The 26,009-nt window shown below is 39.0% G+C and overlaps 2 protein-coding genes across 3 annotated transcripts; both read right to left on the reverse strand.

Annotated features, from left to right (window-relative positions):
• Positions 1-196: 196 nt before the first annotated feature.
• On the reverse strand, positions 197-24,806 carry LOC122032812 (30S ribosomal protein S1 homolog). The gene is made up of 10 exons (XM_042592126.1): positions 24,490-24,806; positions 23,714-23,873; positions 23,561-23,622; positions 19,335-19,494; positions 19,127-19,247; positions 1,968-2,049; positions 1,784-1,887; positions 1,078-1,156; positions 962-1,012; positions 197-430 (listed from the first exon to the last, which is right to left on the reverse strand). The coding sequence occupies exons 1-10, from the start codon at positions 24,730-24,732 to the stop codon at positions 347-349; spliced, it is 1,146 nt and encodes a 381-aa protein (XP_042448060.1). The 5' UTR covers positions 24,733-24,806; the 3' UTR covers positions 197-346.
• LOC122032811 lies at positions 4,768-7,719 on the reverse strand. 2 transcript variants are annotated; one of them, XM_042592125.1, is made up of 4 exons: positions 7,523-7,719; positions 5,798-7,422; positions 5,315-5,711; positions 4,768-5,231 (listed from the first exon to the last, which is right to left on the reverse strand). In XM_042592125.1, the coding sequence occupies exons 2-4, from the start codon at positions 7,312-7,314 to the stop codon at positions 4,890-4,892; spliced, it is 2,256 nt and encodes a 751-aa protein (XP_042448059.1). In that variant the 5' UTR covers positions 7,315-7,422; positions 7,523-7,719; the 3' UTR covers positions 4,768-4,889. The 2 variants fall into 2 exon arrangements, with proteins under 2 accessions (XP_042448059.1, XP_042448058.1); XM_042592124.1 differs by having other exon boundaries at positions 5,798-7,719.
• Positions 24,807-26,009: the final 1,203 nt, after the last annotated feature.

Consider the following 26,009-nt stretch of genomic DNA (forward strand, 5'->3'; position numbering starts at 1 on the left):
ACTATACAGTTTTTCAAACTGAATTAAATAAATTTCAAAGACACTAGCCTCTCATTTTAATCTTTTTAATTACTCATGTTATTTCACTAAATAGTTTGACTCGAAGAACTAAACATTTTATCACCCCACTTGATTAAAGGTTTAGTTATTAGTTAATGATAAATAAATAAATATGAGCAATGAATTAAGAAGACAATGACGAATGAATTCACATAGATTCGAAATTAAAGAAAAGGGCAAAATAACTGATGCCTCCATTTGTTCGTGTACATTGAACCTATTTCATAGGATTGTCAAATACCCAGTAATCGTGAATTATAGCACCAACTTTCGTATCAACTTAACCTCAAGGAACTCTACCCAGCACTCGCTGTACGGCCTTCTTTATGCCATCTTGATCCAGTGTGGTTGTCAAATACACCTCTTGGACCTGTCATTCAGTAATCGGATTACACTCGATATGTTCCAGTTTTCAAACCAGTTGTGAAGATCTTAAGCAGGGTTTTCAAATCAAGAGGATCCGGTCGAGCCCTCCTAAAGATCAGTTCAACCAGGATGCTTTTATTGTTTCAACTGGACCGGAGTGACAACTAGTTCCTGGTTGAACTTATCTATCTGATCTGGTTTTCAAAACACTAATTTTTAAGTTCAGAACTAAAAAGGATCTCAGTTGAACATGCTGGGCCCATATATGAATAAATTGAATTGTGTGAAGATATACTACATCAAACAATGAGGGATTTGTGGATAGTGAAAAAGATAGGGTATATATAAAAGAGGTGCATCTTTTTTTTTTCTAACCATTTAATCATGTTTGATTATGCCAACGACAAAGAATGATCCTTAGATATCACTTTGAGCCATTTAAAAAACCAAATAGTCAAGATGAACATGACCTGATGATGAGATGCTTGCAGATGTCATTGGAAGAGAATAAAATTCCATAGGAAGAGAATCTAACCTGTCTTCCAGCTCTAGCAAGGAGTGTAAAGTGCTTGTCTTTTGCTGGTGCCTGGAAAGAACAACTGTCATTGATAACGCTAAAGCAATTATTACTCTTACTAAGTGACGTCTTACATTTGAAAGCCAAAGCTGCAAGTCTTGTGAGACAACGCGCTTCTCCAGTCCTTGACGCCCTAATCGTACCTCAGTTATGCTGCATATTATTTATAAATCGGCATAAACAATTTAAAAGGTCATTGTCACGTACTATTTATTCTTTCATCCTACTTGAGCTAATAAGAACTTGGATCAAAGACATTAACTCATTCGACCATTCCCCTTTCTCTTATGTTCAACAACTACAAGGTCATCAAGAACAAAATTTTGAATTATAAAATGATTTAGCTGTACAAATAGACTATTAGGATTTAAGAACATCGAACACCATATAGGTATGGAGAAGCCATTTTTCACGACATGGTTGTGTGCTTTATCTTTTAAATGGCTTTTTCATAGAAAAACCAACTTGCGTTATATATTTTCCTATGCCCTATGCCTTCCCTTTTGCCCAAGAAAAATTACATATTTTGTTCTGTTAAGAGTTTCGAGACCCAAAAAGGAAGATTAACTTACTTGAGTTTCACTTGGGATGCTTCTCAGCCCAAAAAGGAGGATTAACTTAAGTTTCACTTAGGATGCTCCTATAAACAGGTTAACTCTGCTAAGAGCCTATGATGAATAGCTCATACAATTTTTTCAAGCAATTTACATTGTAGAAACTATACACCAATTTTGAACAAAAGAGAAGGCTTAGCATGGTGAAATTGTAAAAGATTGATACCCATCCTCCTGTAGTAGCTCTTTACAAATGCTCTCAAGTCCAGGAAGTGGCTCAATGTTCGTGGTCAAGGACATGTTAAGCCTATCAGATACAAGTTCACCATCCTGAGAAGATTTGTTGAGCTAGTCAGTGTGTTTCTGTTGGGAAAAATAATAACTTGTCAGAACTAATACTCACAACTTACTTGAAAATTTACTTTGTCCAATGTCTCCATAAGAGGATCATCCTCCAGCTGCTTAATTGAAAGACTAATCCTTGATTTCTCTCTGATTATAGCAACAAACAACAAAAAAGGAGTCAATTTTCAGCTTTCAGAGGAAGAAAAGAAACAAATATAAAAAAATGACCACCCAATTACAGATTGACACTGCATGATGAGATCAAATGCTCCCTGTGCTTCCTGCTTCTATGAAGTTTAGATGTTTTAACTAGCTGTTAAATTAATCAGTATTGCAATATAACTAAATGTCCATGCATAAATAAGAATTATAAGGGGCATTTGTAACATTCCTATATATAAAGATAGTGGGGGTTACTAGGCTTCACATAGGGAATAATTCCCCCTACATAGTATTGGAGCCAACATTATTTACTGCACATCTCGCAATTCATGCATGACGTATCTCAGTTTCTCTCTTTGTGCCACACAAACAGTTCCATGTGATGCCTCCTCATCCAGGATGTTCTTCATTTTGGATCATGTAACGTGACGTTTTATCTAGCATTGCCTCAAGCCCTCAAACATCAATCGCAACACCCTCCAATGCCCCTTGCAATACCTCCACACAGGGATGACCACACATGTCGTAAGTTTATAAGTATCACGGGTTTCATGATATTCTTTTAGTCGCTACTGATGTTCATGAGATGCATCATCTTCCTCCACACAATCCAAGCTAAGTTCTGAGTTAGTGAAATCACAAATCATAGATGACTTTTTCATTCCTTCTTTACCTTATGTGTACACAATGTTCCATGCATTGACTTCCACTCTGATTTCATCCAATCCTTCAGTCATCATTCCAGTTTAGTAATCGATTCTCCTACTGAAATTTAATGGAGCAGTCACAAAGGTCAACAACATGGTAGAAGGGATTGTGGCAAAGAGAACAGACCCAAGTGCACTCACTAAAAGACTTGAGCATATTAGGGATACTTGCTATATTTTCTATGGATTTCCTACCCATCATTCATCTCCTATTCTCATGTTGCCTAATTTGATTATCCTATGTCGGTTCAGCAGGTTCCACTATAACAACTCCTGCATAGGAGTACTCTTAGATCTTTCAAGTGCAAACAAATACCAATGCATCATCTCAGCTGGTTAGCTGGTTACCTTGCTTGCTGATGAAGGTCCCTGTATTGCCTGTCTATCACATATTGCTAGGTCATCACCTTGAATTGTAGACTCAAGAGTCTCGAGCAAATTTCTGGCACATCTCTTTTTTCTACACTCACCTCACTCACATCTCCCTCTAATGTCATAATAGTTGGTGGGTCTCACTCATTGGTTAAGGCATTGGTGATTTCCACTTTCCCTCTTAATTTGTAATCTGGTGTTACATTCCTAAATTTTTATTAAGCCTATTGTTTATTAGTCGTCTTGCTAAATTGTTGAATTGTTATGCCATCTTTGATGCTACATTTGGTTCTACCTCACCATGGCATTGTCCATCACTCTTAATGTCCTCACACATCTCAGTAGAATGGTCTGACTGAACAAAAGAATCAACATATGTTGGACACAATTTGAACTCTTCTCTTGTATATGCATGTTGAGATGTCATTCTTACTGTGTGCTAGATTATCAATCGCATGTCATCCTCCACCATTGAGGATCAAGTCACTTTTAGTGTTCAATTTCCCCAAGATGCTATAAATTTTCTTCCACCATAGGTCGTTAATTATACATGCTTTGTTCATCCATTTTCCTTTGACCATGATAAGTTATCTCTGCAGTCTCTCAAGTGTATCCTCCTCAATTATTCACACTCTTAAGTCCCAAATCTACTAATGTGACCTTTAAGTCCACTGCATTTCACTCATCTACTCTATCCCTGTCTAAAAGGCTCTCGAGGAGGTCCTTCCTGCTCTTACATCACCAACTTCCCCACTTCGACTGTGGACCATCATTTGCTTTCTACATCCATGACTCTTGACCTTCCACCCTCCACAACATGATAGCACAATAACACATCCTCAAGATTCTCTTGCTCTCCAGCCACCTATCTAGTTATTCTAAATCCACCAAATGATTTGAATGTTCCCATTGCTTGTTGCAAGGGAACTCATAAGTGTTTCACCACCCACTTATTTTCTTGTTTTATATCTTATACATAGTTTATCTCTATACCACTATGCTTTTATGCTTCTTCGTAAGATGTCACACCGGCACTTCTTGTTAGTGCTGGAAGCACTAGCTAATTGAACCTGTATTTTAATATTAGCAAAGATTCAAAGTTAAGGGTTATTATGATTTATCAAGCTTAACTAAGTGTGCAGGAAAGTCCGGGTCAAGTGGATGGGGCAAAAAGTCCTAGTCAAGTGGATTGGGCAAGAAGTTCTGGTTAAGTCGACAGGGTAGAAGTCTTAGCAGATTGAGGATATCAGGCAAAAATCCTAGGTCGAGGACACTAGGCGGGAAGCCCTAGGGTCACGGACACGAGGCAGAAGTCTAGGCAGGTTGAGGATTGGATGTTTAGTGGGAAGTCCCGAAGGTTAAGATCAGATGCTGAGCAAAAGTTTAAACAGGTCAGAAGATCGGATGTTTGGCAATAGGTAAAGAGGAGTGCGTGAAGACCAAGGTTGTCAAAATCGAGATTCTACGTTGAAACGGAAGGGAGTTGTAGAATCGTAAACTCGTAGTATCGTAACACGAATCGTAAGTTTCTACCAAAATGTAAAATTATATATAAACATATATATACTCATAGAAAATAACATACATAAGATTAATAACCTCAAAACCACATTAAACATTTGATTAAACTAAACATTTATAAGGTCTTCTACAATCCACACATAAAATAAGTCATAAGTCACAAATTTTAGATAACATATAAGTCTACAACATGAAAAATAATAGTCAAGTTCTAAAGTCTAAACTTCATAAATTCATGAATTCATAATCATCCTCCATGTGTTCTTCATCTCCAGCATCTCCACCTTCTTCAACTTCATCATCATCATAATTAGGCAGCTCCAAATCATCATGAGGTGCTCCACTACTAGGTCCTTCTTCAACTGGAACCAAATCTTCATTTGAAGCATCCAAATCTAAATTTTCACTATCATCCACAATCCAATCATCATCAGAAGCTAGGTCATCAATGCTATAGTCATTGACTTTCCTCAATTCCTTCTTCTTGGCTAATTTTGAATTAGCCATCACAAAGACTACATCATTCATCGTTTTTGCCTTCAAACGATTTCTTCTCTTAGTGTGGACCTAAATAATAACAAAATCAATTAACACATACTCATATAATCACATACAACTAGGTAATTTCATTCAAGAATGAAATGCAATACCATCTCAAATGCACTCCAATTCCTCTCACAGCCAGATGAGCTGCATGTCAAGCTCAAAACACGAATAGCAAACTTTTGCAACTCAGGATGTTCATAACCATATGATTCCCACCATTGTGCTGGAGTTTTGGTTTCAATTCCACAAGTGGCTACTGCACTACCAAAGAATTTCTTTCGATATTTGAAGTCTTCCAGTTGAGCATCAATCTTCTTTACTTCTTCCATACTTTCAACCATCCTTTGTAGACAATCATATAGTCCTCTTTTCACTTCAAAGTCAGCTTTAAAATTAGGACTGTAATGAAATTGAGGGTTAAGGTAATAGCCCGCAGCATGCAAAGGCCGATGTAGTTGATTATCCCATCTTGCATCTATAATTTCCCATAGAGGCAAGTAACTAAAGAGTGAGAAAAAATTTGAATTAGTTTCCAAGAAATTATAAATTTATACGAGTATTTAATAATTAGTAATAAATTAAGTTACCTTTTCTTAATACCATTAAAGGCAGCTTGTATCTTTTCTTTGGCCCTGTCCATTTCCTCATAAATGAACCCCATGGCAGGCTTCTCATCTGAGTCTACCAAACGAAGGACTTTGATCAAAGGATAAGCACTCCTCAAGCATGTAATAATGCTTTTCCAGAAGTCCTTATCCATTACCACATTTTCAATAACCTTTCCATCTTTAGTCTTTGCAAATTGACTAGATTTCCATTCTTTGGATGTAAACATTCTAATCAATGCTCCCTTATTGTCATTCAAGCAACCCAAAGTCAAGTAAGATGTGGCAAAACGAGTAGTGGCTGGTCTAATCAAATCCTTTTCTTTGGTAAAATGATGCAATAGAGAAATAAGCGCAGTCCTTGAATAGATGTAAGTTGTGATCTTTTTACCTCGTGCAATTGTCTCTTTATGTATTGGTATCTTTTTTTCAAAATCCTCCAACATTAAATCGATGCAATGAGCTGCACAAGGCGTCCAATATAGCCTCTTTCTCTTCCCCATCAACATCTCCCCGGCTGCTTTGTAGTTTGCTGCATTGTCTGTGACAATTTGCACTACATTCTCTTCACCAACTTCTTCAACAATTTCATCCATCAACTTGAAAATCTTGTCAGCTGTTTTAGATATATCAGATGCATCAATTGACTTCAAAAAAATGGTTCCCATAGGACTATTAACCAAGAAGTTTAATATAGTCCTCCTCCTCTTATCTGTCCACCCATCAGTCATAATTGTGCATCCCATTTTCTTCCAAAATGCTTTGTGCTGCTCTATAACTTCTTTGGTGCAATCAACTTGTTGTTTCAAATACTTGACTCTAATCTCATGGTAGGATGGAGGCTTAAAGCCAATACCATGTCTTGCAACCAAGTCTAGCATCTTCTTGAATTCATCACTTTTTGCCACATGAAAAGGTATAGCATTATTGTAGAAAAAAGAGGCAATCCCTTGGCAAGCTTCCTCCCTCAAATTCTTCTTGAAAATGCCATTGATGGTAGTTTGACTACTCACACCCCTTTTCTTGAATAGATCAGCAGGATTCTTTGCAATTTCTCGCCTTTGTCTTTTTGCACCCTCCACCTCCTCATCTTCATATTGGCCAAGAGGACTTGAATCACTTGATCTTCCTTCAATCTCCTTTGCCCTCTTTATTAAATTTTCTTGCAATGAGGATACAATTTTCCACATTTCCTTCCTTACATCATCACTAACAGCCTTGCATGCTCCAACATCCTTTTGTGTTCCTGCCAAATGATGCTTGAGTCTATAAATCCCTCCATTTATCACCTTTTGACAGTATTTGCATTGCACTTTCTTTGGATTTTCATCAACTGCAATTCCATGTTTCCAACCTGGATCAGATCTATTTCCAGGAGCATTCACTGCCAATCTTTTGGAATCTGAAGTTCCACTAGTTGTGGAAGCTACGCTTGGAATGGCTGCACCACTATTGGAGCTTGCTTCACCAGACCCACCAACACTAGCTTCTCTACTCATTTTTGTGAAATTAAAGAAGAACAAGAACACCACCACGCAGCTTCAGCTTCACCAACGACACTGCAACTCTGCAACAGCAGCTCGCGAACCACAGACGTGGCCAACAGCCTTCAGAGATGCAGACGGGACAGAGACGGCCAAAGAAGTAAAGAACAGAGACCCACAGATGAGATAGATGGAGAAGGGACAGAGGCGGATGATGGCGTACCTTTAATTGAAGTCAGTCACAGTGCCGGTCGACGCACACCGGACGCACAGGGAGGAGGAGACAGACGCGTACGTGAAGGAGACGATGGTTGCTGAAGAAGAACGAAGCACAGCAGTTGCGGCGACAATGGCTCGCGACGCGACTTAGGAAAGTTAGGGTTTCTTGAGATCAAATCTTCTGTCCCGAAACTCTCCCTGTCCCTCGTCCCTCGTCCCACGCAGAAAACGACAACCGACTCGTGAGAAACACGTGACGAAGGCGGAAATCAGGGCTCTGCAAGGGCCGATCGGCCCTTGCAGATCGGTCTGTGGACCGATCAGGCCATAGGTGGATCGGTCCACAGACCGATCTCCCTATTTTTCTGAAGGAGAAACACACGTGTTATTTGGAGCGAGGTTTCTTGGACCCGTGTTTGATCGATCGCTGCGATCGACCTTCTGGTCTTGGAAAATCGCTGGACTCTTACGAGTCTACGATTTCCGCTACGCTTCCACGCGATTCTGCACGATTCCACCAGATTCCGCTTCCGCCTGGGCACGCAACGCGGAAGGCCACCAGAAATGCGTAGAATCGTGCGATTCTACGTTCCGACTCGCGATTTTGACAACATTGGTGAAGACACATTCCCCATTAAGAACCAGTAGGTGTCGGTCTAATCTAGGGTTTCTCTGAAAACTCAAAAGTTAAGACCAGACAGTCCAAATTGGACTGATTCTTTTGTGCTAAATATTATTATTATGTTTCATGTGCTAACCTTGTGATGCAGGTAGGAAGCTAGACTGAGGAGATTCCAGACACCCAGACGTCCGAGCGACCAGAAAGGAACCTGGAGCTTGGAATACCCCGAATCGCCACACATCTAATAGAGCTGGCTCACCCTGGTTGGCTGACACATGTCACACTCCAGGCACCTAGAAGAGATGCGGGTGCCTGGGAAGGGATAGAGGTGACTTAGATAAAGTTTCGCCGAGGTGCAACCACGTCAGCGGTCCAAGCGCTCGAAAGGGATCTAGGTACTCGAAAGGGATCCAAGAGCCCGAAATGCCTTATAAAAAAGGCTTCGACCAGCAGCTAATTACACCTGACTCTACGAATTCCATGTTTGCGTGTTGTTCCGAAAACTGCTCTATGATGCCGAAATGCTACTCCGACAATAACGCTCAGGCAGTAAAATACGACATCCAAATAATAATTAAACAATAAGGTTATTTGAGAAATAATCTTATTAGAATTTTTAGAGATTTTTAGAAATTTTTCTTGATTTAATTCGAGTTTGGAGGAGGCATTTTAAGGAGTAGATTTATTAGTCTTGGAGAAAGCCTATTTGGATACTCAATTAAGTAGGGAGTTGATTGGATTAATAAACCTAAATTTCCAATTAAAACCTAGTTTTTATTTATCTACATTTCTCCTCTCCTCCGCATCAGATCCACGACTCTTCCCTCGATCTCGCACTGCTCTCTCCCTCTCGTGTTGTCGAAGCCACCGTCGCATGTCCTACTCGCTGAGGGTTCCGGTCCGGAGCTCCTACTCGCGGGTAGTCGAAGTTGGGCCACCGCTTGACCGTGTGAGACACTGTCGAAGAAGTCGCCGCCTTCTTTCTCACGCGACCTTCGCCGTCCCCGATCCACATCCCCTCTTCCGATCATCGTCCGATCCGCTGCCGTCCTTCCTGAGCCACCCTTCTCTTCGTGGGATGTCTTTGGCCAAGAGCAAGGAGGTGCCACCCCTCCCCCGTGCGACACAATCTAGCGCGATCCATCATCGTCGTCATCGCCAGCTATCAGAGGCCCATCGTTGATGCCCGAGCACTACCCGAGTGCCTCTCTCAAAGCTTATACGCGCGTTGGGCTTGATCGCTCCGATCGTCGGCCCTACTGCATCATTGATCCACCATCGACCAAGAGGAAGGGGTTCCGAGTCCTAGTTTTGATTCTCGTCGCCATACCTGAGTGTCACGACTCTGACGGGTTGATTTCTCCCCTTCGGCCACCCATCTACCTCCAGGGCCAGCACTGGGCCTCATCTCCTGGTTGGGCGAGAAGGTTCTGGATTAAACCTCCCAAACATTTTAGCTTCGGCTCGCAATCAAGGATTAATTGAAGGTAGATTGTTTAGTTTATGGTGGTATATTAAGATTTGGGAATAATGATCAGATCCTAAGGTTGGCTATGTTTTAAGGTACTTATATGGAGATCAGCAACTCCACTTTGCTTTGGCTACTCTTTCGACAGCAACCTCCTCCGACAACGGGTCAACTGGCTATGCTAAGGATTTGGGTGAGTTTGGGTTGATTTATGCATGATTTTAAAACAAAGTGGGATGTGGAGATTTGAGACTTGGCTGGTCTTTGTAGCTTCAGCCAGTCACCGGCGATCCACAGTTCCAGCCATCTTCCAGCCATGAGCCCCTCCGGTCGTGAGCCACCATTAGCCACCACAGATTTGGTGAGTATGTGGGATGATTAGGTTAATTTAATTAGAGTTTTCTAACCCTAATTGGGATTGAGTTGGTTATTCAAACTATAGTAGATTGGATTGATTTGTATTCTATGTTGCATGGTTTTGATTTGATTTGAAGCGGCTTATTGGACTTGAAGACATTCAGCGCAACTTACATTTAAGGCGAGCACTTCTTTCTTGGCCTCTATAGTTCTTTGAACTTAGTGCATAAATTATTTGATGGATTAGGTTGTTTTACCTTGACTCTACTTGTATTTTATTTGTGCTTGATACTTATATGTTTGATCTTTGAGATGATCGCTTTATTATCTATATAATCTAGTCTCGCTATTTGATATTTCTAGTCTGTAGTGTACACACGTGTATGGTGTGTACTGTAGGAGTTATCATGCTGATTATGCATATGTTAGTGTGCCCATGTGTATAGGTGTTGTTACTTATTGTATATCTTGTTGGTAGTCGCATGTTAGATCTTTCCATGCATACAGGTATATGTGATTGATGGATCATGTTTTTAGATATTCCTATGTTGTGTGTACATGCATGTCAGGTGTGTACTATTGGAGGTATCTTGTCGATTAAACCTATGGTGGTGTGTGTACAAATGTCTGGTGTATTATTGGAGGTATCTTGTTGATTATACCCATGTTGTGTCTACACACGTGTCAGGTGTGTACTATTGGAGGTATCTTGTCTATTAAACCTGTGTGGTGGTGTGTATACACGTGTTTAGTGTATTATTGAAGGTATCTTGTTGATTATACCTATGTTGTGTGTGCACACGTGTCAGGTGTGTACTATTGGACGTATCTTATTGATTAAACCTGTGTGATGTGTGCACACATATCTAATGTGTACTATTAGAGGATCATGTTGATTATCTTGTATTTATGTTGAGGGAGTTGTTGCATTGATGATCATTATATCGGTATTATGATTATTTATGTCATGTTCATCATTGCACTATATGCATGCTGACGACCATTGCTTCTTTGTGGTATGAACTAGTTTGGCGACCATTGCTCCCTTGTGGTATGAGCTAGTTTGACGACCATTGCTCCCATGTGGTATGAGCTAGTTTGACGACCATTACTCCCTCATAGCCACAGTCAGTTGATAGTGATTGTTATACCTTGGGCTGCCCACGGGTTATCTATGGTAGAGTGTTCTCACGCAGCCCATAGCTAGATAACTACATGCCCATGGGTTATCTGTGCTAGAGTGTTCTCGCACAGACAGGGACCTGACATTTCAAGCTGCCCATGGGCTATCTGTGGTAAAGTGTTCTCACGCAACCCGTAGCTAGATAGCTACATCTTGTTTATCCATGGGTTATCTGTGGTAAAGTGTTCTCACGCAGACAGGGACCTGACATTTCGAATTGCCCATGGTTATCTGTGGTAGAGTGTTCTCGTGCAGTCCCTAGCTAGATAGCTAGATGTCTTGGTCATTTGTATTGCTTGTGGTGGAGCGTTGCTCCCATATATGTTGTATTGTTTATGGTGGAGCGTTGTTCCCACTTATGTTGTATTACTTATGGTGGAGCGTTACTCCCACATATTGCAGATTGCTTGCACATACGATGGATTACTTGTGGTAGAGCATTGCTCCCACATACGATGGATTACTTGTGATGGAACGTTGCTCCCACATATAACGTATTCTTGTGATGGAGCGATGCTCTCACATTTGATGATCTATTACAGTTTATCATACATGGTTATACTATTATATATATATATATATATAGCAAGGTTTAAAATTTCGACCCGTGTCGAGGTTTCGGTCCTGGACCGGAACAATACGGTTTCAGTACCGTATCGTATCGTGCCGATATAATTTCGATATTTTTTAAATATAAAATATATTAATTAAAAAATAAAATATTTAACATAAATATTTAAAATATAACAAATAATCTTTAAAAAAAAAGAAAAGATGTGAAATTAGATAAATAAATAAATAAAAATTTTATTATAATTTTTAAATTAAAATAAATGAAATATAAAATTAATTAGATAATTTTATTAGGGTTTAATATAACCTATTTATATTATCTCCATCATAGCTAGGAGTTAATTAAAATAATTAATTTAAATTTAATTTAAAAAAATCCGAAATTCGACACCACTCGTGAGCCCATGCTACTTCGGCGCTGCCGCGGGGTTGCGCAACATGCAGCCAAGGTCGCGGGGATCGCATGATGTTTCGCCCGTTTCGACCGTCTCGGCACGACACTTTAAACCATGATTATGAGTAGGTTTATTGTTGATCCCTAGTGAGTTACTAATCATTATACTGTTTGTGTTAGACTGGTACGGGTATGTAAGTTTATCATGCCATATATAATTATGCTCTTATTTCCCTACTGAGACTGTATATCTTTGATCACCTTACATTTTTATCCATGCACTACCATATTCTTATTACCCGCTGAGTAATCCGCACTCACCACCTCCTATACTAGTTTTTCTTTTGCCAGATAACAGGTAGATGTTGGAGGAGTTGTTTTTCGGACTTAGTGTGTAGTGATTAGACTCGCTTTTGGATTTTAGCCTTGTGGCCCCATTTATTCATTTTGAGTTTGTATTGTGGTGTAAGTCATGCCGACATGCAGTTATTGGTTTATCTTACATAGTTTATGTTTGTACCAGCCGTGAAGGTTGTGTAGTTTTATTATCCTTCACTGTATTCTCTGTTTCATCTGTGTGGCCTGGCTATATAACTGCGTAATTATGTTCTTTTTGTTCCAGCCGTGTGGGTTGAGTATATAATTGCGTGGTTGTGTATGTTCCAGCCGTGTGGACTGTTGATTATTTCTTGTGTGGTCTTGTATTCATGATTCATTTGTTATTGCTACAAGGGAGGTGTTGGCTGATTTTCGTCGGACAACCTTACCCTCAGGGCGTGACACAGGCTACTACTCTAATTTGTCAGTATTTTTATTTATTGTTCATTCATTCAAAGTTTTGTAACCATCAAGCTGTTAGTGAATTACCCAACGAAAGTACTCAGCGAGTGCGGGCCTTGGACTAGCAGTCGTCAGATTGTAAACCAAGTAAACGAAACCATATTAGGTTGTTTTTCTCTCTTTATTTCTACTGCGTTTATCTCTCATGTTTTCCGAAACCCCCCCCCCCCCCGCGTGGCACTTACTTCGATCCTACACTTCTGGATCCTCAATGGGCACACACTACGGTAGAAAAGATAGATGCATTACATTATAACGACACCTGGGAAATAGTCTCTTCATTCCAAAAAGTCTACAATAGGTTGTAAATGGATTTTCTTAATCAAATGTTCCCAAGATGACTTGATGATCGCTTTAAAGCCTACCTAACGGTCAATGATTGCAAACAGACTTATGTTGTAGACCACATTTATACCTTCTCCCTAATGGCTGAGATTATCTTAGTTTGTGTTCTCCTTTCTCTTGTTGTCTTTCAATGACTCCTTTATCAGCTTAACATCAAGTATGTGTTCCTTCAAGGTGATCTTTTGGAGAAGGTTTATGAAGCAATCTCTAGAGTTTGTTGCTTAGGTGGAGACTACTAGTTTGCAAGTTCTAGAAATCACTGTATAGGATCAATCAATATATGAGAGCATGGTTTGGAAATTTTAGCTTAGCACTTCTTCAATACGACATGCCCAGAAGTGGCACTAACTCAGTCTTCTACTTGATCTCTAAGAAGGGAGGGCATATTTGTTAAACCCCGTGGTTGTTTTGGTATGATCAACCAAGTTAAGTTAAGTTCTGTTTTGGTTTGATCCTTGTGTCTAAGTGTGCAGGAGCTTAGGAGCACAGGAAGTCAAGCGGAAAACGCAGCTAGCGAGAAAGATGGCACGGGAAGGGAGCCGACGGGCTCAGAGCATTCGAGGGACGAGGTGCTGCGAAAGAATACACCGGTGAACGAGAAAAACGTACGCGACATTCGAGGGACGAAAAGCCGAAGTGAAAGCCTGCTCGAGGAGAAGGCCGGAAATTGGATTCTAGTGAACCCTATTTCGGTTGGCCACAATCACTCAGGCGATCGAAGCAGCAGAAGAGTGAAAGAAGCCGATGAAAACTGCTGGAGGTGCCCTTAATAGGAGTTGAAGGCGCCTCCAAGGCGCCCGTGCGCCTCTGCCACCTTCAGGCGGAAGGCGCCTCCCATGAGCATGGAAGGCGCCCTCCGTAAGCATGGAAGGCGCCTTCGACTAGGAAAATTGACCGTTGACAAGGGATAAAACTCTATCCCTTGGCGCCTCGCTGGAGGCGCCTCCAAGCCCTTTGGAGGCGCCCTCAAGCTACAAATAAAATTTCCAGGAGCTATAAAAAGGCCCTTGGAGCTAGGAAATAATATAGCAACTTCTGTAATCACTTTCCTAGTTATTTCTGAGCTTTCAGCATGTGTAAAAGGCTTCTCTGCCTTCAGATAAGGAGATTCTTAGTGAGATTAACAACCAAGTAGGTTGTAACCAAGTAAATAGTGGCCTTTTACTTATTTCTTTAAGTTGTTAATTCTGTTTTTAATTGTGTTTCTAGTCTAAGTTCAAGGATCGAGAAGGTGTTTTATTTTTCTATTTTAGGCAATTCACCCCCCTCTTGCCTGCCCCACTGCGCCAACAAGTGGTATCAAAGCCCAACCGCCTCAGAAGCACTAACCGCTGACTAAAGCATCAAAGATCAAAGACGATGGACGGACCGACAATCTACCCACCAAAATTCGAGGGAGAATTTGCATCATGGAAGAAACGAATGGAGGTATTCTTCAAAACCAATTTTGAAATCTTACTAATAATTAAATACGATTTTGTAGCTCCAAAACCCCCCCAAGGAGAAGAAAAAGAAGAATATCAGTGGATCAAGAAGGAGAAATCAGACTTCGTGGCAAACGAACAAGCTGAGTTCCACCTACTCAACGTACTTCCACCCCTAGAAGTAAATCGAATCGAAGATTACGACTCAGCAAAGGAACTTTGGGAGAAGTTCCTAAAACTGCACGAAGGAACTTCCGAAACAAAGCTTGCGAGACGGAACGTGCTCCGGAATCAACTGACGAACCTCCGGATGGAAGAAGGAGAGTCAGTAGCACAACTACACGGAAGACTCAAGGAGCTAATCACCGGATTATCAAACCTTGGAGAAACGATAACAAATCGGGGCGCACAAAGGTATGCATTAAATGCGTTCCCAAGAACACCGAAATGGACGTCTATAGTAGACTCCTACTATATCTCAAAGGATCTCGAGGTAAGTACACTAGATAATCTCTTTTCCGTTTTTGAAATCTCGATGTGCAGGACAAAAGAGACCGAGCCAGAACATTGTCCTAAAGACAAGAACGAACGATTCCGACTCCGAAAAATCAATTGATGAAGACAAAGTTGCCTTAATGGTAAGAACGTTCAATAAATTTATTTGATCTAATAAATTTAAATCGCAAACGAATAAGGATTATCGAAGCAACAACTGCAACGAAGAAGGACACATCAAGGATGAATGCCCTAAACTAAAGAAGAAGGAAAAGGAAAAGTACAAAAGACCAACATCCTCCAAATACAAGAACCTGAAGGTTACATGGGATGAATCATCATCCTCTGAGTCCGAGGTTGAGGCCTTCTCAGGACTAGCCCTAATGACCAACCATCAAGTAGAAGATGAAACCAGCTCAGAGATGAGCATCGATGAAGGGGGAGGGTCATCAGAAGAAAGCAGTGATAAAGGGGGAGCATCAGAAATTGAGATAAGTAAGGTACGTGCTCTATCTCCCAATCAGTCTTTTAACTTTATCAAAATTCTTTCTAAAGATTTAGTGAAGTTGGAAAAAAAATGTTGAGTTAAAATTGAACTTAGCTAAGATATGTCCCTTAGAATTATTTAACAATTTAAAGTTAGAAAATGATAAATTGAAAATGCAAATCGAAAGTTTGAAAAAAGGTGCATACTTAAAACCAAATAACTTTCAAAAATCAAAACTTAGAATTTATGGAAGGTTAAATTGGTACATTAGAAAATATCAAGGACAACTTAGAAGAATTCCCAAAGGATATGTACCCCCTAGATTCTTAGCTAACCCAGTAGGAAGGAACCTATATTGGGTTCCAAAATCATACTTAGATTAATATTTTTCTTTGAATCCAAGGCTTTTAGAAAAGTTAAATGTTTAAATTCTTTAAGAGACTTTGTCTAGAAGTGGTACATTAGAAAATATCAAGGACAACTTAGAAGAATTCCCAAAGGATATGTACCCCCTAGATTCTTAGCTAACCCAGTAGGAAGGAACCTATATTGGGTTCCAAAATCATACTTAGATTAATATTTTTCTTTGAATCCAAGGCTTTTAGAAAAGTTAAATGTTTAAATTCTTTAAGAGATTTTGTCTAGAAGTGGTTGATGATCCAATAACCAAGAAGGCCTAGTGTCTCGCCACAGCCTAGAAGTCAATTACTGAATTGAATATCTAATTGACAAAATGATAAGCTTGTGAAATTAATGAAATGTTTTCAATCTTTGTCAACTATTTGAAAACTTCATAGCTTAGAAATTGTTTTAAATTCAAGTTATTTTCTTATTGTACCCTATTTTTCTTTTATGTAATAAAAGGGGGAGGAATAAGTAAAAGTTTAGGAGGAGTTAGAATTTTTAGAATTTTTAAGTTTAGGGGAAGTTAAAATTTTTTTAATTCTACTAACTCTATATGTTGTCATTTCTTTTATTTGCAACTTTATGCTTAAAATGTTTATTTTGCAAATTCTTTTATCGCATCTTGTTCGTTATTACCTTAACTTGAATTTGAGTTGATGCACATAAAAAATGGGGAGATTGTTGGACCCCGTGGTTGTTTTGGTGTGATCAACCAAGTTAAGTTAGGTCCTATTTTGGTTTGATCTTTGTGTCTAAGTGTGCAGGAGCTTAGGAGCATAGAAAGTCGAGCGAAAGACGCAGTTAGCAAGAAGGATGACACGGGAAGGGAGCCGACGAGGTCGGTGCATCCGAGGGGCGAGGTGCTGCGGAAGAGTACACCAATGGACGAGAAGAGCGTACACGACGTTCGAGGGACCAGAAGTGGAAGCCTGCTCGAGAATATCGAAAATTGAGTTCGGGTGAGCCCTATTTCGATTGGCCGCAATTACTCAGGTGATCAGAGCAGCAGAAGAGCGAAAGGAGCTAATGAAAACAGATGGAGGCGCCCTTAACAGGAGTTGAAGGCACCTCCAAGGCGCCCATGCGCCTCTGCCACCTTCGACCAGGAAAACTGACCGTTGCCAAGGGATAAAACTCTATCCCTTGGCGCCTCGCTGGAGGTGCCTCCAAGACCTTTGGAGGCGCCCTCAAGCTACAAATAGGATTTCTAGGAGCTATAAAAAAGTCCCTGGAGCTAGGAAATAATATAACAACTTCTGTAATCACTTTCCTAATTATTTCTGAGCTTTCAGTGTGTGTAAAAGGCTTCTCCGTCTTCAGAGAAGGAGATTTTTAGTGAGCTTTTCAATCGCCTTGAATTAACAACCAGCTAAGTTGTAATCAAGTAAATAATGGTCTTTTACTTATTTCTTTAAGTTGTTAATTCTGTTTTTAATTGCGTTTTTAGTCTAAGTCCAAGGATCGGGAAAGGGTTTTATTTTTCTATTTCAGGCAATTCACCCCCCTCTTGTCAGCCCCGCTGTGCCAACAATATTCTTCTTATTGTTTATCTGGACGATGTTATTATTACGGGAGTTGATTCAACCGGATTCCCAAATTTGAAAGTCTACCTTCATTAGCATTTTCAGACTAAAACCTAGATGAGCTTCAATACATTTTAGTTGTAGAAGTTGCTCACTTAGAAATTTAGATATATATTTTAAGGCAAGCATGCACTTGATGTGTTTGAAGAGGCAGATGTGCTAACGACAAGACAAGTGAAAACTCCCATAGATCCTAACATCAGATTAGTCTCTAATGAACCCTGGTAAATACAAGAGGTTGGTAAGGAAACTCAATTATTTCATAGGAACCAAAACCTGACATATCGATTGCAATTAGTTTGGTCAGTAAATTTCTAAACAATCCATGTCAAGACCACTAGGCAACATCTATTAAGATTCTACAGTATTTGAAAAATGTCCTTTTTCCAAGATCAAGGTCGTCACTAGATAGTGGGTTACTTCGGATATAGATTGGATAGACTCCCTTAGATAGACAATCTACTTTAGGATATTATGTTTTCTCGAAGGTAACATCATATCCTAGAAGAGAAGAAACAAATAGTAGTATCAAAGTCAAGTATAAAGGCAAAGTATAGATCCATGGCCCTAGTAACATGTGAGCTCATTTGGGTCGAAGAATTAAACATATTTGCAACAAGCTGAGTCCCCATAATATATTCAAATAAATTTTAGGGTGGCTGTTAAGGACAGTGTGCCCATGTGTAAATATCTAAGAACTTATAGGAATCATTTGTAACATTCCTATTCATTGATGCAAAACGTGATAACGCTCATGTCAAGCACCCTCTATCGTTGGCCCCACAGTGAGATAAAGGGAGGTAAATCAGATACTGAGCGACCCCCTAAGTGGGAGGGTTATTTGCCGTAACTGCGACTCGAACCCTTGTCCATTGATGCAAGTCTACCACTTGGATATCAACTCAGTTACGCACCTGGGCTGTAACATTCCTATTCATTAATTGATGCATGAATATATATATAAGGTAGTGGGGAGCTACTTGGGTTTCCATATGTCTTTGTGTAATTTTTAATTCTATTACCTTGTCCCCATGTTCCTGCAAAGATAATCACAAACAAATATGAACTATAATCTTTTTTTTTCCAATGTTTAAAGGATAGCTCATATTTTAAAGAGCAAAAAAGAACACCTTGCAACACTGGGCCGAGTGAAGCGCACACATACATAAAATTTACAAACTAAACGAACATTAAGGTAATATGAAATTAGCAAGCTATCTGGACAAAATAATAAACTGGACTTAGCTTCTGTTGGCTAACATATTGCGATCAAGTTCACAATAAGTAGATATTCATATCACAATAAATTGACATTACGAACAAGAATTTAGAATATAGTGTAGCATACTTAAACAAAGACAACATTTTCTAGTGTTAAATGTTAATACCATATATTTCAAATAATTATGTTGAGAATGGAATACAACCTTACCTATCAATATGTATTATTTTGACTTTCACCATATCACCTTCATTTAGAAAATCTCTCACATCTTGAACCAAGTCCCAGGAAACCTCAGTGACATGAACAAGTCCAGTGAGATTATAATTACCTATCCCAAATTGTATTTTGGTTGTTAATAGGACATTAAAACTATCCAAATACGGCTGGTATGAATCTTTCAATTAAACTTATGTACCATCTGGGAAACGTAGGTGAACAAATGCACCATAATCTTCAAAGGAATCCACCATTCCATCAAAAACATCACCAACCTTTATTTGACTAGAATACTTTGACCAAGATGCATCCTTCTCAGAAAAGATGAGCTTCTTTTCCTCTTCAATTGCTTCAGTAACCTATTATAATAAGTAATGGATTTTCTTTTTTACTTTTGAAGATATTGTATCCAACCAAAAACAATATATCTGAAAAATTGCATACAAAAAAAAGGATGCTTTGTGGAGTTAAAGAATTCAGAGAATAATTAACATTATATTGCTGCATAAAGTAGGCTAAAAGGGTTGAGTTCAAGGCAAATTCATAGATTCAGACCTTCAGTAAGTGTCTCAGTGATTATTAACACAGTGTTAGCTTCAAGGGGGCTGTAGAGAGGCTACCCCCAAAACTAAAAGCTTAATCACAATGTAGGTACTGTTCTATGAAAAGGTGATTTCACATCAAAATACACTGTGTTTGTAGTATGCAAGAAAGATATTCAGATTGGAACCAAACAAAAAATAACATGACTGTGTAGACACGATTAGTTGAATCACATTAGCAAAATCACCATAACCAACAAAGTAACCTGGCCAAGAAAAAAAAGAAAGCAGGATATACAGTACTTTAAGCTTGATATTCCACAATATAACTAGTTGAAAGGAATATGAAACAATAGAAAGGCCTTAGGAATTACTTGAATTGCAAGATTTCCAAGAAAGAATAATTACCCATTAGTTATGCTAGTTCATATTCAAAACACATTTTAAAACTCACAAAAAGTAGCTCAGGTTACTTGTAGTTTGCATGAACAAGATGCATGAAAAACAATTTGTCCACTAAATCTGTTTTTTTGTCTCCTAAGCTGTCCACTAATCTTATATCTGTCGGACAATTAGTTGACAACAATTATAATGTTCAATTTTCAAATTATGGTTGTCTTGTGCAAGATCAAGTGTCCAAGAAGATGATCGCAAAGGGACCTAAAGTGGGACGTCTTTTTCCTTTGTTTCTATCTCCCTCTCCGGTATCAAACTATGTTGCTTGTAATGTTGTTCAATGTGATAATCAGATGTGGCATAGACGTTTAGGACACCCTAATTCTCATGAACTTCGAGTCTTGCTTAAATCTAGTTTACTTGGAAATAAAAATTCAACTTCTTCTAATAATGATTTTGTTGATTGTGCATCTTGCAAACTTGGTAAAAGTAAAACACTTTCTTTTCCATTGCATAAAAACCGCACCACCAAACCTTTTGAACTCGTACATGTATGGGGTATTGCCCTTATAATCTCTCATGAACATTACAACGTTCTATTACATTTATCAATGATTTCACTCACTTTACTTGGATATACTTTCTTCGGTCTAAAAGTGAGGTTTTATCTGGGTTTAAAGTCTTTCATGCTTTAGTCAAAACACAATTTTCTGCCAAAATCAAAACCTCGCAATCAGACTCAGGTGGTGAATATATGTCGAATGAATTTCAATTTTTTATTCAAAGTTATGGGATCATATCACAACATTATTATCCTTTCACTCCACAACAAAATGGTCTGGCTAAAAGAAAGCATCATCATCTTCTTAATGTTGTTCGTACTCTTCTAATTTTTGAGTCTTGTATTCCTTCTCATTTTTGATGTGAAGTTGTCTACTGTTGTTTATTTGATAAATAGATTACCATCTCCCAATTTGAACAATGATTCTCCTTACTTTTATTTGCTTGGGCATGCACCAAATTATTCCAATCTTCATATTTTTGGATGTGTTTATTTTGTTCACCTTCATATGATAAACTTACTGCTCAATTTGTCAAGTGTGCCTTCTTAGGATATGTTGGAACCCAAAAGGATTTCTTTACTATGATCCTCATGCTTGTCGAACTCGTGTTTCTAGGAATGTTATTATTTTTGAAAATCAGTCCTTCTTTAGCACACAACAGACCTCAGAATTCCCTTCTCTATCTCCTTTACCACATTTTCCTAAGTCACCAACACTAGTTCCAAGGTTTAAACTTGGTTAAGTTTATCATAGACACACTCCTCCCGCATCTGATCCTCGTGCAGGTCTCATTGAGGTTCCTCCACATCTTCCTGTAGCATTTGATTTGTTTCCAATGATCCACCTCCTCTTTGAAGAAGTTCTAGATCTCACAAACCTCAAAAAAAAAAGGTATGGTTTTTCAACCCTTGTGGCTATGTCTACTACTTTGTCTTCTATTTCCATTCCCACTTATTATAAACAGGCTATCAAACATGAATGTTGGCAACAAGCAATGGAAATAGAACTTCAAGCATTTAAGGAAAATCATACTTAGGACGTTGTTTCTTGTCTTTCAAATGTTAGGCACATTGGTAGTAAGTGGGTCTATATTGCGAAACTCAAGTCTGATGGGTCTTCATATAGATACAAAGGTCGATTGGCTGCTCTTGGAAATAAACAAGAATATGGCCTCAATTATGAAGAAACATTTGCACTAGTTGCTAAGATGACCACGGTGAGAACCATTCTTGCTATTGCATCCTCTATATCTTGGCCTTTAAATCAGATAGATATAAAAAATATCTTCTTGAATAGGGATCTTAAGGAAGGGATTTACGTGAAACTTCCACGAGTATGTTAGCTTCTCATGAAGTGTACAAGCTAAGACGCTCTTTATATAGGTTGAAGCAGGCACCTAGAGCCTGATTTGAGAAGTTTCGCAACACTCTTCTTACCTTCTCTTTCACACAAAATCAATACGATTCGTCACTTTTCTTTCACAAGACAACCACTGGTATGGTCTTTCTCTTAGTCTATGGTGATGATATTATCATCACTAGGTTGATCACTAACCTTCAAAAATGTTGCATAGTATATTTAAAATGAAAGATCTTGGGTATCTCATGTATTTTTTGGGGTCGGTTCTTAAATCAACATAAATATATCCAAGATCTCATTGAGTTAGCTAGTTTAAAGGATGTCAATGGAGGTAAATGTGAAATATCGAAAAGATGAAGGCGAGCTTTTGCATGATCCCTTTTTATATAGGCAATTTGTTGGTAGTCTTATCTACCTAACTATCACAAGGCTCGATATCCATATGTTGTCCATATAGTTAGCAAATTTATGCAATCACCTCAACATCTTCATCTTATTATAGTTTGTTGCATTATTCGATACATAATTGGGTCATCTACTCGTGGATTGTTTTTTCCTACAAAATCTACTCTTCATTTGACTACGCATAGTGATGTAGATTGGGTTGGTTGCCCGAATATTAGGAAGTCTACAACAGACTGGTGCATTTTTATTGGAGGCACGTTGATTTCTTGGAAGTGTAAGACGCAGGATTGTGTCTCTAAATCTTCCATGGAGGTTGGGTATAAAGCCATGTTTGTAGCTTGTTTTGAAATTGTATGGTTACATGGTCTTCTTTCCAAACTTGGATTTCCTCCACCTAATCCTACTCCACTTCATGGTGATAATGCTAGTGTCATTCAAATAGCTGCAAATCTAGTATATCATGAATGCACAACGCACATAGAGGTGGATTGTCATTACATTAGGGAGGTCTTTATTCGAGGTGTTATCAGTCTTCCTCATCTTACTACTGATCTTCAAATAACTAATGTTTTTACAAAAGCTTTGAAAAGGCAATGACACAAGTTTCTCAGTAGAAAATTAATGCTGATAGACTTACCCGCATCAATTTGAGAGGGGGTGTCAATATTTCTTCTTTCCTTTGTTATAGTTGTATATTCCTTGATTAACTCTCTAAGATTTCCATTATTGTTGTATATATCCCTTGCAATTATTGTTGTATTTCTTCCTATATTAGACTCTAGGATTAAGGCATTTGATAAGTTATAATTATGGTTGTATCTCTTCCTATATTAGACCCTAGGATTAAGGGATTTGATAATTCTTGATGTCTATATATTGTAATCCTCTTATTGAAATGAGATTGAAAACATTTTGAGGAATTCTCATTTATTTCTTTGTCAATGCATCCATAATATGGATGCGCCACCTAACTTTAATTTTCCAATCTATAATGCACCACCATTATAGAGATCCTAATACGAAAAATGATACTAAATTCACAATTTGTAATTCTACAATAGAAGAATACTTTTCATATCATGCTAGCCATTCTTCCATAGTTCCGGCCACATTTTTCTTAGTTGCTTCAGAAGCATACTATGCAAAGTCAAACTAATTACCTTCACATAAATCGTTGAGCCTACTAGATCTTTTGCTACATCTTGAATGGCTCTTGATGGATCTGTAAGGAAAAAAGAATCACCAAATGTGTTTTCCAAATTTTGGGTAGCAAAAGCAGATAATTTATAAAAAAACAAGAAACAGGATTATACCTTTACATGAATGGTATGGAGACAGAAGAGGGAATGGAAGAAATCCAGTAAGTGAATAAAATCGAATAATCAGACCCCCATTATTGAAGGCTTCAATCTTTCCATCAAAAAGAACACCACTATCTTTATAAGCCCTTGCTGCCCTCCAGTCAGCAGACCTCTATTTCTTCACATAAACTCAGTATCAGATGAACAGTCAAACATACAAGTAGCATAATGCAAATATACCCAGTGCCAAGCAATGATGTGAACTAGAAAAATAGTGGACAACGAACTTAGTGAACAATAAAACAGCAGTTTTGACAGTCTCATAATAAAGATTGAATTTAGATGGGGTTCAGAATGTGAGGGAAAACACAGAAATTAAACTTAGCTTAAGAATGATTCTCAATTTCAGAATGACTCTAGTAACTACATATTTCTATTATGCTTATGAATTTTACCAACAGGGCAACATTGGTAAACTAATGCAAAAACTTAACTTGAAGAAACATTTAGAATGAAATGTATACTTCTAATCATTCAATCAGTACATATAACTAGATTATATGATAACGTCAAACAGCAATAATTTCTTTTCCTGCTATTCCTCATCCAGAGATGAACTAGTTTATCGAGGACGACCTTTAGTGACTAATCAAGGACAGTCCTTTTATCTTACAAGCCATCAAGAAAACATCAAAATTTTATCCTCTACGGAATATGAACTTTCTTCTTCCATGGCACATTTTACGAAAAGAAGAAATCCTGCGGATAAACCGGGAGGAACACGGTACCCGGACTTGGCGAGAGTCAACATCCCCGAACTTCTCCTCACGAGGCGCCTCCTCTTTCTCGACTCCGCTCCCTCCGGAGGCAGCGGGCTTCGCCACGCAAGCGATTCGTAAGAAGGAGCGGGCCTTGATTCGGAGCGGTAGCAACTGGCAGGACGAAGGTACAGTCTTGGGGGCGGCAGCTGAGAGGGAAGGCCCGTCGAAGGGCTGGCGAACAAGCGGGAGGCCGCCGACCGCGGCGTACATCTTATCGGACAAGGAGGCAGGCGGAGTTGTGCGGAGAAGAATCGAGAGGGAAGAAGGGTTCCCATAAATTGAAAAAAATCGAAGCGGATTTGGATGGTGTGCGAGAGAAGAACGAGTCGGGATAGCTCCACGTGGCACTGCTCAAGCCCGCACGCCATCTGCGAACCTCCATCTCATATATATATATATATATATATATATATATATATATATAAAAGGATTTGTTATCCTGCGCGACGCCACAGTATGCGACTGTGCGCGCCGCGCGAGATAACAACTGATTTTTATTTTTTTTTATTTTTAGGGTTCAGGCTTTGGTTATAGTGTTAAAGTTATTTTTTTTTAGATTTTACCTCTGGGGTTTAGGCTTTCCAATTAGATTATAGTGTTTGGGTTTAAAAATATTAAAAAAAAATTAATTTAAGCATTTATTGAGTATTGTAATATGTTAAGGGATATATTAAGGTATTAGAAATTTATATAAGGAAATGTGAAATTTTTTAATTATTTTTTAATTTAAAAATTAATAAAAAAAATAAAAAAATGCCGATTGATATGCTGCGCGCGCACAGTGTAGGCGCGCAGGAGATCAAAACTCTCTCTCTCTCTCTCTCTATATATATATATATATACAGAGTTGTTGCCCTGCGGAACAACTCGTGCGGAACGGTGCTGACCTGCCCCCGTGGCAGGTCCGTGTCAACGTTATTTTTTTTCCGCGTCAGTTTTTATCCTTGCAGCCCTAATTTCTAGCCCACGCACCCGCCGACCCCTTCCTCCTTCCCCCTCCTTCGTCGCGACGTAGCCGCCGACCCCTTCCTCCTTCCTCCTCCTTCGTTGCGACAGCACCCGCCGACCCCTTACTCCCCTTCCTCCTCCCTCCTCCTTCGTCGCGACAGCACCCGCCGCGAGGAAACTCCACAGACGCGGAAACCTCGTCGCGCCCAAAGCTAGGGTTTCGTCCCCTTCCTCCTTCGTCGCCGTCGCACCTGCGCCCTCCGCTTCCATCTTCTCGCTTTCGCCATGAGCAGAACTCCGCTCGCGACCGGTGCCATCAGGTTATCTTGAAAGGAAGAGTTGAGAAAGGAAGAGTTCTTGAACTATTTTCGAAGATTTCAGATTGTCCCTCAACAGGTTATCTTTTTTTTAGCTTATAAGTTTTGAACATTTTAGCTCCATAAATTGATTACATATTTCCACAGATGACATATTAGAAGTATTTGTTGCTAGTGAAAAACCAATGCGTTGGATTCTTAGCTATGCTATAAAAACCATAA

The sequence above is a fragment of the Zingiber officinale genome, chromosome 11A, assembly GCF_018446385.1.
Source record: "Zingiber officinale cultivar Zhangliang chromosome 11A, Zo_v1.1, whole genome shotgun sequence".
NCBI lineage: Eukaryota > Viridiplantae > Streptophyta > Magnoliopsida > Zingiberales > Zingiberaceae > Zingiber > Zingiber officinale.